Raw genomic sequence first — 11,069 nt, forward strand, 5'->3', positions numbered from 1 at the left:
ACAGAACAAGAAAGATGTGATGAGTTTCTTGGGGCGTCTCAATTACATCACCCGTTTCATAGCACAATCAACTGTGATTTGTGAACCGATTTTCAAAATGTTAAAGAAAGACGCTGCAACAAGTTGGACTGAAGAATGCCAGAAAGCCTTGACAAGATCAGGGAATATTTATCCAAACCACCTGTTCTGGTCCCACCAGAACCTGGGAGACCTCAGCTACTCTATTTATCTATACTGGATGGGGTTTCGGTTGTGTCTTGGGACAACACAACGAGACGGGAAGAAAGGAACATGCCATATACTATCTAAGTAAGAAGTTTACACCCTACGAAGCACGATACTCTTTGCTGGAGCGCACCTGGTGCACTTTAACGTGGATAGCTCATAAGTTGAGGCACTACTTCTGTGCCTACACCACATATCTCATATCAAGAATGGATCCGTTAAAATACATCTTCCAGAAACCCATGCCTACGGGAAAATTGGCAAAATGGCAGATACTACTGAGTGAGTTTGACATCATCTACGTAACTCAGAAAGCGGTAAAGGGACAAGCGTTGGCGGATAATCTGGCAGAAAATCCTATGGGCGGAGAATACGAACCATTGAAAATGTATTTTGCCGATGAAGAGGTATCATTCATAGGATAAGGTATCACCTAAACATACAACGGTTGGAGAGTGTTTTTCGATGGAGGTGAAAACTTCAAATGTAGTAGGTATTGGAGCTATTTTGGTATCAGAGACGGGTTAACATTATTCGGTATCCGCAAAACTTAGATTTCTGTGTACCAATAATATGGTAGAATATGAGGCTTGCGTCTTGGGGCTCAAGTTGGCCATTGACATGAACGTTCAGGAATTGCTGGTAATTGGAGATTCAGACCTTTTGGTACATCAAGTTTTAGGAGAATGGGCTACAAAAGAATACCAAAATATTGCCGTATTTGTACTACGTACAGGAGTTGATGAAGAGGTTTACAAAAATAGAATTCAAACCTGTTCTGAGAATCCAGAATGAGTTCGCAGATGCATTGGCCACTCTATCTTACGTGATACAACAACCAGACAAGAATTTCATCGATCCTATTCCAGTAGGGATCCATAATCAGCCAACTTATTGTGCTCATATTGAAGAAGAAACTGATGGGAATCCGTGGTTTCATGACATCAAAGACTACTTGTCAAAAGGAGAGTACCCGGAGCATACAAATCATACTCAGAAATGCACATTTCGAAGATTGTCCAACTATTTCTTCCAAAGTGGAGGAATTTTGTACAGAATGACTCCAGATCTAAGATTATTACGGTGTGTCAACGCCAAAGAAGCATCTAAATTGTTCAAAGAGATACATGTCGGAACTTGCGGACCACACATGAATGGCTTTGTTTTAGCTAAGAAGATATTAAGAACAGGATATTTCTCGATGACTATGGAAACTGACTGCATCAAGTATGTCCAAAAGTGTCATCAATGCCAAGTACATGCGGATATGATACGAGTGCCACCCAATGAACTCAATGCAACAAGTGCACCTTGGCCTTTCTGCGCTTGAGGGATGAATGTCATCGGTCCAATCGAACCCGCCGCTTCAAATGGGCACAGGTTCATTCTAGTAGCCATAGACTATTTCACAAAATGGGTTGAAGCCGCATCTTACAAGGTTGTAACTAAAACGTTCGTCGCAGATTTCGTTAGGGATCGTATTGTCTGTCGATTCGGGGTGCTAGAATCCATCATCACCGACAACGCCGCCAACCTTAACAGTGACTTAATGAAATCTATGTGTGAAACCTTCAAGATCAAGCATAAGAATTCCACAGCATACATGCCTCAAATGAATGGAGCTGTGGAGGCCGCCAATAAGAACATTAAGAAGATATTAAGAAAGATGGTAGATAATCACAAACAATGGCACGAGAAGTTACCATTTGGCCTACTTGGATATCGTACCATGGTTCGCACATCGACCGGGGCAACTCCTTATTTGCTGGTCTATGGCACTGAAGCGGTTATTCCCGCCGAAGTAGAAATTCCTTCTTTGAGAATCATACAAGAGGCTGAACTCAGTGATGCAGAATGGATATGAAGTCGTTATGAGCAACTGGCTCTCATTGACGGAAAAGGAATGAACGTAGTATGTCACGGTCAACTTTACCAGAACTGAATGTCCAGAGCTTTCAACAAAAGGGTCAGGCCTAGACAATTCACACCGGGGCAGTTGGTGCTAAAGCGGATCTTCCCGCATCAAGATGAAGCCAAAGGGAAATTTTCACCCAATTGGAAAGGGCCCTATATGATTCACAGAGTGCTAACAGGAGGAGTGCTCATACTCGCAGAGATGGACGGAGAAGTTTGGCCAAAAACTATCAACTCAGCGCAGTCAAGATATACTATGTTTAGATTGTTTACATCTTTTCATTTGATGTAACTGAACTACGCTTGACCTGATTACCGTTTAAGAGGAGATACGTAGGTAGCCTTGTGGGTTCGGTTACAACTCAATAAAGTCTTCATTTTTGCCATGATCAGAAAACTGGGGTAGAATTTTGAGGAGGACCTCAAAATTCTAAAGCAAGTTCAGCCGACATCGTCATACACAGAACAGTCAAAGAATTGCTTTTAAACTGGGGCAGAATTTTGAGGAGGACCCTCAAAATTCTAAAGAAATGAGGTCGCAATGTCTCTAAAATATGTCATAGTCATTGGTTCATCTAACTTAGTCGATATTGCATACTACTATATCTCAAATAACTACATTCATCAAATGCACGCATTTCTTTCGAAAAACATTATTTTCTATAAACAGCCGGATGCTACCCAGGGTGACTCAAACAGGATCTCAAGACAGGAGCACAGGCAAAGCAAAAGACAAAAACGCGAACCAATTTTCCCCTGCAAAACTCACAATTTTTCTTTGGATGCAGGCACAGTAAGACAATAATATCTGCAGACACGTCAGGTCACTACCTTCAAGATAGCGGATTATCTATCCCAAGCATCTCCAGCTAAGAAACACTCTACTGTCACTCATAGTTTTACTTACATCGAGACTAAGCATTGTCTCATATTTTTGCATGAGACTAAGCATTGCCTCCCGAATTGCATAAGGCTAAGCATTGCCTTTCCTTGCATCGAGACTAAGCATTGTCTTCTATTTTGCATGAGGCGAAGCATTGCCCCCATAAATTGTATAAGGCTAAGCTCGGCCTTTCTTTGCATGGGACTAAGCACTGTCTCCTCTCCTTGCATAAGGCTAAGATCGGCCTTTCTTTGCATGAGACTAAGTAATGTCTCCTAATTGCATGAGACTAAGCACTGTCTACCTTTTCTTTGCATGAGACTAAGCATTGTCTCCTATTTTTCATGAGGCTAAGCATTGCCTCCATAAATTGCATAAGGCTAAGCTTGGCCTTTCTTTGCATGTGACTAAGCACTATCTCCTCTCCATGCATAAGGCTAAGCTCGGCCTTTCTTTGCATGAGACTAAGCACTGTCTCCTCTCCTTGCATAAGGCTAAGCATCGCCTTTCTTTGCATGAGACTAAGCATTGTCTCCTCTTTCGTATGAGGCTAAGCATTGCCTCCATAATCGCATAAGGCTAAGCTCTGTATTTCCTTGCATGAGACTAAGCAATGTCTCCTAATTGCATGAGACTAAGCATTGTCTCCTTTTCTTTGCATGAGACTAAACATTGTCTCCTATTTTTGCATGAGGCTAAGCATTGCCTCCATAAATTTCATAAGGCTAAGCATCGCCTTTATTTGCATGAGACTAAGCACTGTCTCCTCTTTCGCATGAGACTAAGCATTGCCTCCCTAATCGCATAAGGCTAAGCTCTTCCTTTCCTTGCATCGAGACTCAGCACTGTCTCCTTTTCTTTGCAATGAGACTAAGCAGTGTCTCCTTTTTTTGTACGAGATTAAGCATTGTCTCCTATTCACACGAGGCTAAGCACCGCCTCCTTAACTGCACAAGGCTAAGCACTGCCTTCTTTGCATAAGACTAAGCATTGTCTCCTATTTTGCATGAAGCTAAGCACCGCTTCCCTTACTCGCATGAGACTAAGCATTATCTTCTATTTTGCATAAGGCTAAGCCCTGCCCCTCTCTTGCATACGGCTAAGCACTGCCTTGTCCTCAGGATTAAATACTATCCCCACTATGCCACCTAAGACCTAGCACTATCCTCTGTTCACCAAGGGCTAAGCACTGCCCTTATCATATACAAGACTAAGCCTTGTCTTGTCTCATCTTCGCATGTGACCAAGCGTCACATATTTGCACTTCATAGGCTGAAATATCGTCATTTTTTCCAAAGGCGTCATAGTCCGAAGGCATCATCCTCATAGCCGGAAGACACCATTCCATGGCCTGGGGATCTCTCAGTATTGCACATCATTATTCAAAGGCGTCATGGTTCAGAGGCACCATTTTCATGGCCCGTGGACATCATTTCATAGCCTGCGAATCCCCTATCGCATGATTCATGGTCCAGGACGTCATGGTCTAAAGACATCATCCCCACCGTCTAAAGACAACTTTCATGGTCCAAAGGGAATTTGCATCATGTTTAAATTCTCGCAATAATCCATATATACTTGCATCCATCGTGTTTAAGTTTTGCAGGTAATCCAGGAAGTAACCGTTCTCCTAACGGGAGCAATCTTCGCTCCAATTTCCGTTCAACGTTCACATCCTGCAATTATTTCAAACGCAACCAACCACCATCAGTTACCCACTTTTACTTGATAACCGTTCAGATACTCATTTTGAGATACAGCCATAACATTTCAGATTCACATTCGTGATTTCGCGCAAATTCATCTGATATGTCCTACCCAAAAGAGCCTTTCCGAAGTATACGACTATTCCTACAACAACTTCATCGGTTCAGTTCATCGTTGGATCTAGAACTACACACGGCTTGATTCCCGTAACATCAGGGATATGTAGGCAACTCAGAAACTAAGGTTCAGTCTCCTTTTTTTCAAATCACCCCATTCGGTCAAAATCGGTCATCATTTCTTTACCTGGCAACTCTTTTATCATTCCCGGGTAAAGAAGGGCAGCTGTTAATACCCAATTTTACCCTCATATTTTCTAAAAATACATATTTACTTTCAACATGGCATATTTGCATCATCATTTAGTTTACAAACCTATACATGTATTTTCTATAATTTTCCATAATTGATAGAGCTTTTAAATTGATTACTTGAATAATTATTAATTACTTCTTAAGTACTTAAAGTTACTATTTTCGCACCTATAATACATGTTTCAAATATTTTACTTCATTTTATGTAATTACATTAATATTGTTAAGTTACTTGCGCAATTTTGCAGTAATAGCATATATCTATACAGAAATGCTCTTTATTTATATTACTTGTGTCAAAATAGCATTTTATATTTTTATAATATAAAGTTATTATTGTTAAGAATTTTAGTGTATAAATAATATTTTTACTTATTTGTCAAGCATTTTTATAAATTATTTTCGTGTATTTAAATAATAGCCTAGCTTTAAACTAATTTTCTGAACCAAATTGGCCCAATATCTTTAGCCCAACCCTTGTCCCAAGACCAAACTACACCTTAGTTATAACCCGGTCGGAACCCGATCCGCGACCCGCCCGCTTCTCCTCTAATCCTGGTAGTTGATCTCAAATGATCAATGGCCCCTAGCCATTCCCCCGTTTTAATTAACTACCCATCACCCAAACCCTAACCCCATTTCCTAAACCTACCGCCCCTAAACTCTCTCATCGCTCTTCTTCTCTGATTAAACCCTAGCCATCGTAACCCTTAATCCTCTCTGATTCCAACTCAAATATGGAATCAATCCATGATCTACTTACCTATTTTGTGATACTCTATCATTATACGCATGTTTACGATGTTACTTAGTTCTTGCCCGGTGTTACTTAGTTTTTGCCCTATGCATGTTATATTGAACGATTCTTGCATTATTGGTTCGATTCTAGTCGTCAGTCCCAACTAGGGTTTGAGACTTTCCTTTTTTTTCCTTTACTGATTTTTCAATTGATTGATACTTTTTACTTTTCTGTGTTTTACTATTCTTTTCCTATTTTCTACGTTATTTTGCCCTAAATCTAACTCTAAATAATTTTTGGTATGATATTTTTCTTATTCTCTGTGAAATCTTCTGTATTCCTTTATTTTTAGTATTATTTGCGTGATAATTGTTATTCCCGGTTGATTTACTGAACCCCTTTGTTCACGCCCTAAAAATAACCGATTCTAATTGACTCTAGTATACCTTTCCATATTTGTGTTTGAATAATTTGTTTTCCATGTTTACTTGGTTGATTTCTACACTATATAAACCCCTCCCCTAAAACCCCTTGAAGATACCGGGGAATCTCTTAATCATTGCTATTATTCTCATTATTCTCCTCCTTTTACTTACTCATTCACTCTGTTACACTCGAATATTCTGTGAAATTCTGGGCCGGCTGAAAGCCAAGGCTATTAAACAACCTCCTTCGGTGCAAGCACTGCTCGGAGCCCTTCTCGAGGCTCTTGTGAACTCTTAAGCATCGGAGATCTGGGGAATGGGGTAGACTTAATATTCATATGCGATGGGTAGATAACATACCTATTGGACTTAATGATGTGTTTGCTATATGTGTCGTTCACTCTCTGTGTAGACTATTAGAAATTATGCCATTAGGAAAATCACACACTCACACAACTTGTATGCTATCAAAGCATAAGTGCTTTATTTATCCCATGTCTACTTCTATGTGTCGCTAAACAGCATGCCTATAGGAAATAAATGCCAATAATTGTCCTTCAATTTGTATAACTGCACCATGTTCATTTGATATCATGCCTATAGAAATTTTAATTATTTAATTCGCTATTGCACCTAGAAAACATGCCTATAGGAGGTAAATATAAAAAATCGGTTCCAATCGCCAATCTTTAGAAATCCTGCCTATAGGGTATTACTACTCGATCTAAAGTGCTGATACTGGACTCTTCAAACGTTGTTTACTACTTAGCCATGCCACTATTAGAAAGCATGAGCAAATTCTGAGCATTTCCAATAATTTTTACTGTCCCTTACTGTATAAAACACTTAGAGATCATGCTATAGGTTTTATTAACTTACAATCTGCAATCTCAATAAATAACTTAGCAGTATCAGATACTCTCAAACTGATTATTTAGAAATCATAGGTCTAAAGTGGTGCCCTGCATCTAAGATTGTTTGCACATTTGGATCAGATCGTATAGAAACCATGTCTATAGAGCTTAATGACTACAATATTCCTAAATTCTGAAACTATCTAATGCCTAACGTAAAAATCTGTTTGCGTGCATTTGCTGTCTAACTGCGGAGGCTAACTTGAGCCTTTTAACTGTCCTTAAGTGCAGTCTTATTTGTTTTGAATTGTCGCCTAGTTTTAACATTTTTGAGCATCCTAAGTCAAGTCTAGAACCACCCAAAAATAGAGGTCCAAATGCCTCCTGGACCATAGGCATGGGACGGGTAGCGCACGCATAAGGCACGATTTAGAATCAACTAGTGCGCTTTAGGTAATAACTTAAAGATAGTAATCGGGTAGCAGGAGATAATAGTCTGTGCCCGCTGAATAATACGAGTAACACCCTATTTTGAGGGAGTTACGAAGTATTATTTATGTTGCATGGGGTGATCCTTTAGGCTAAAAAACTTAGGATCCCCCATCTTATTCCCTTTTTATATTTGAATCAAGTGTTTATATTTCCTCAAAGCCTTTTAATAATAAAATTTCTCAAACTTCTTGCTTTCTCTGTATTTATCCGACTAATTTATATAATTCAAGTTCAGTCGGGACCCACAGTTGTGGACCTCGAAGAGTGTGTAACACCTTCTCTTCGAGGTAATTTTGAGCCTTTACCCGATCTCTGATGATGCAAACTAGTCAAACCTGAGTCATATGTGAATAGGTGCCCTAACGCACCTTAAACCGTTAGGTGGCGACTCTCCTCTTTTAAATCCTCCTTTAAAAGAGTTGTCACATGTCGAAACCCGATTTTTGAGAGAGAAAAATGGGGGCGCGACAAAGGTTAGGGGTAAATTCAACTCCGCAATTAATGACACAGTACGCGAAGAAGTGGAAACATTGTTGGAAAATGGCTCCGTCGGGGAGTCGAAGTACCCCCAATGGGTCGCCAACGTAGTCATAGTAAAAAAGAAGAACGACAAATGGCGGATGTGCGTAGATTTCACTGATATGAACAAAGCTTGCCCCAAGGATTCATTTACATTATCCCATATCGACAAACTTATCGACGCAACGGCTGGGCACGAGCTACTAAGTTTCTTGGATGCCTACTCGGGCTACAATCAGATCCTCATGGAGAAGGAGGACCAGGAAAAGACCACCTTCATCACCCACCAGGGGACTTACTGCTACAGGATCATGCCCTTCAGACTAAAAAATGTGGGGGCAACCTCCCAAAGGTTGGTGTCGAAGATGTTCAAAGACCAACTCGGTAAAATGATGGAAGTCTACATCAATGACATGCTGGTCAAATCCAAAAGGAAAGAAGATCACATCGACCACCTGAGAAAAGACTTCGGCATACGACATGAAATTGAACCCCGAAAAATGTGTGTTTGCGTGGCCTCAGGAAAATTCTTGGGTTTCCTAGTGTCGCAATGAGGTATCGAGGTCAATCTCGACCAAATCAAGGCTATCGAAGGAATACTAGAGCACTTGACCACCAAAACACGGGTCCAGAGACTAACTGGCTGTATCGCCGCCCTTTCGAGGTTCGTTTCACGATCCTCCGATAGGTGCCATAAGTTCTTTGGCATACTCAAAAAGGAGAACGACCTCCAATGGACCCCTGAGTGCGTCCAAGCCTTGAAGGAGTTAAAGGTTTACTTGTCCTCGCTACCGTTTCTTTCAAAACCAGAACTAGGACAACTCCTCGTCTATCTGACGTGTCCGAAGTAGCTGTGAACGCAGTCCTGGTCCAGGTAAATAAAGGTACGCAATCTCCCATTTATTACATTAGCAAAACACTAGTCGACGCCGAGATAAGATACCCATATCTCGAAAAACTGGCTCTGGCCCTAGTCGTAGCTTCACGAAAGCTTAGACCATATTTCCAATGCCACCCCATCTCGGTCATCACGACTTTTCCCTTAAGAAGCATTTTGCATAAACCCGAGCTATCGGGCAGGTTGGCCAAATGGGCCATCGAACTAAGAGAGCATGATATTACATATCGGCCGCAAACGGCAATAAAGTCACAGGTCGTCGCCGACTTCAGTGCAAAAATAGTGCCTGAAGTTGAATAAGAAGTCGTCCACGCTTCTCCCCAAACACAAGACCTCTAGGTCCTGTACACCGATGGCGCGTCTAACGCGTCAGGATTTGGGCTGGGACTCGTACTCGAAGTCCTAACAGGCGAAGTGATTCGCCAGTCCATAAGATACCCGAACATGACTAATAACGAGGCCGAGTATGAGGTCGTAATTGCAGGACCGAGACTAGCACTCAAATACGGGGTGAAACGGCTAAGACTGCACTGCGATTCACAACTCGTGGTCAACCAAGTCACATGGACTTTCCAAATTAAGGAGCAAAGGTTACAAAAGTACTAGACCAAAATCTGAAAGCTACTACCCGAGTTCAACGAATGTCTACTCGACCAGATCCCCCGATCACAAAACACCGAGGCGGACGGCCTCGCCAAATTAGCCGCAGCCACCAAAACATTACAACCGGAAAAAGAAATGTGGCCCACCTCCTAAACTCGTCAATAGATCAAATCGAGGTAAGAACCATAAACCTGACTTGGGACTGGCGCAACCGTAGTTTTACATATTTGCAGGACGACGTACTCCCCAACGATAAAAAAGAGGCCAAGAAGCTGCAAATGCAAGCAACCATATACAACATCATTCACAACGACCTGTACAAGAGGACATATGGCGGCCCTCTGGCGAAATGCTTAGGCCCAAATCAGACACGGCGCGTCCTTGAAGATGTACATGAAGGCCACTGTGGAGCTCACTCCGACAATCGAGCTTTAGTCAGTTGCCTCATACAGGCAGGGTATTATTAGCCCACCATGAAAAAGGATGTTGCAGATTTCGTGAAAAAATACGAGCAATGCTAGAAGTACACCCCAATGATCCACCAAGCAGGCGAACACCTACACTCAGTAACTTTCCCTTGGTCGTTCATTAAATAGGGAATGGACATTGTGGGCCCCCTCCCGGCAGGACGAGGTAACGTACGATTTCTCTTGGTTTTAACTGACTATTTCTCTAATTGGGTGGAAGCAGGAGCATTCGCCCAAATACGCAAACAGGAAGTGATCGCCTCATATGGAAAAACATGATATGCCGTTTCGGTCTCCCCAAAGAGACCAGCTGCGACAAACGGACCCCAATTTGCAGGAAAGAAGGTAGCTGACTTTTTTTTAAAATAGCACATCAAAAGGATACTCTCAACGCCTTACCACCCCGCGGGCAACATGCAAGCGGAATCCTCCAACAAGTCAATAATAAACATCATGAAGAAGAAACTTAAAGACGCCAAGGGACTGTGGCCGAAAATTTTACCATAAATACTTTGGGCCTACCGAAAAATGCCAAAGACGAGCATAGGAGAAACGCCATACTCGCTAGTCTATGAGACTGATGCAGTAATACTGGTCGAGGTCGGGGAGCCCAGCCTAAGATACTACCGCGAAAGCGATCCCCAGAACGATAACAGTAAAATGCAGGAACTCGATGAAGTCGAGGAACGAAGAGATATGGCCTACGTGAGAATGGTCGCCCAAAAGAAACAAGCAAAACGCTATTATAACAAAAAGGCAAAGATGAGGCCACTCAAAGACGGGGACTACGTGCTTAAAGCTAAAACACAAGCAAGCAAAGACTCGCGGGAAGGCAAACAAGGAAAAAACTGGGACGGCCCCTACAAAATCACCGCAACAGAAAACAAATGGTCATTCATACTAGAAACAATGGAAGGAAAGCGACTACCAAACAACTGGAATATTACACACCTCAAGTACTTCAACTTTTAA

The 11,069-nt window shown here is 41.7% G+C and overlaps 2 protein-coding genes across 2 annotated transcripts; both read left to right on the forward strand.

Annotated features, from left to right (window-relative positions):
* Positions 1-434: 434 nt before the first annotated feature.
* Positions 435-3,012, forward strand: LOC138899683 (uncharacterized). The gene is made up of 3 exons (XM_070186365.1): positions 435-632; positions 962-1,452; positions 2,928-3,012. The coding sequence occupies exons 1-3, from the start codon at positions 435-437 to the stop codon at positions 3,010-3,012; spliced, it is 774 nt and encodes a 257-aa protein (XP_070042466.1).
* A 7,613-nt stretch (positions 3,013-10,625) lies between these two features.
* Positions 10,626-11,069, forward strand: LOC138899684 (uncharacterized). Its single transcript, XM_070186366.1, has one exon. It carries the CDS (start codon positions 10,626-10,628, stop codon positions 11,067-11,069), a length of 444 nt encoding a protein of 147 aa, XP_070042467.1.

Source organism: Nicotiana tomentosiformis, chromosome 10 (genome assembly GCF_000390325.3).
Source record: "Nicotiana tomentosiformis chromosome 10, ASM39032v3, whole genome shotgun sequence".
In the NCBI taxonomy this organism is placed as follows: domain Eukaryota; kingdom Viridiplantae; phylum Streptophyta; class Magnoliopsida; order Solanales; family Solanaceae; genus Nicotiana; species Nicotiana tomentosiformis.

Excerpts from the sequence above, each read along its gene's own strand:
- LOC138899683 (XM_070186365.1), top strand. The coding sequence starts at position 435 with ATGGATCCGTTAAAATACATCTTCCAGAAACCCATGCCTACGGGAAAA. Across the intron at positions 633-961 it reads TGTATTTTGCCGATGAAGAG|GAGTTGATGAAGAGGTTTAC; the intron begins GTATCATTCATA and ends TACTACGTACAG. Across the intron at positions 1,453-2,927 it reads ATGGAAACTGACTGCATCAA|GCACAGTAAGACAATAATAT; the intron begins GTATGTCCAAAA and ends CTTTGGATGCAG.
- LOC138899684 (XM_070186366.1), top strand. The coding sequence starts at position 10,626 with ATGCCAAAGACGAGCATAGGAGAAACGCCATACTCGCTAGTCTATGAG.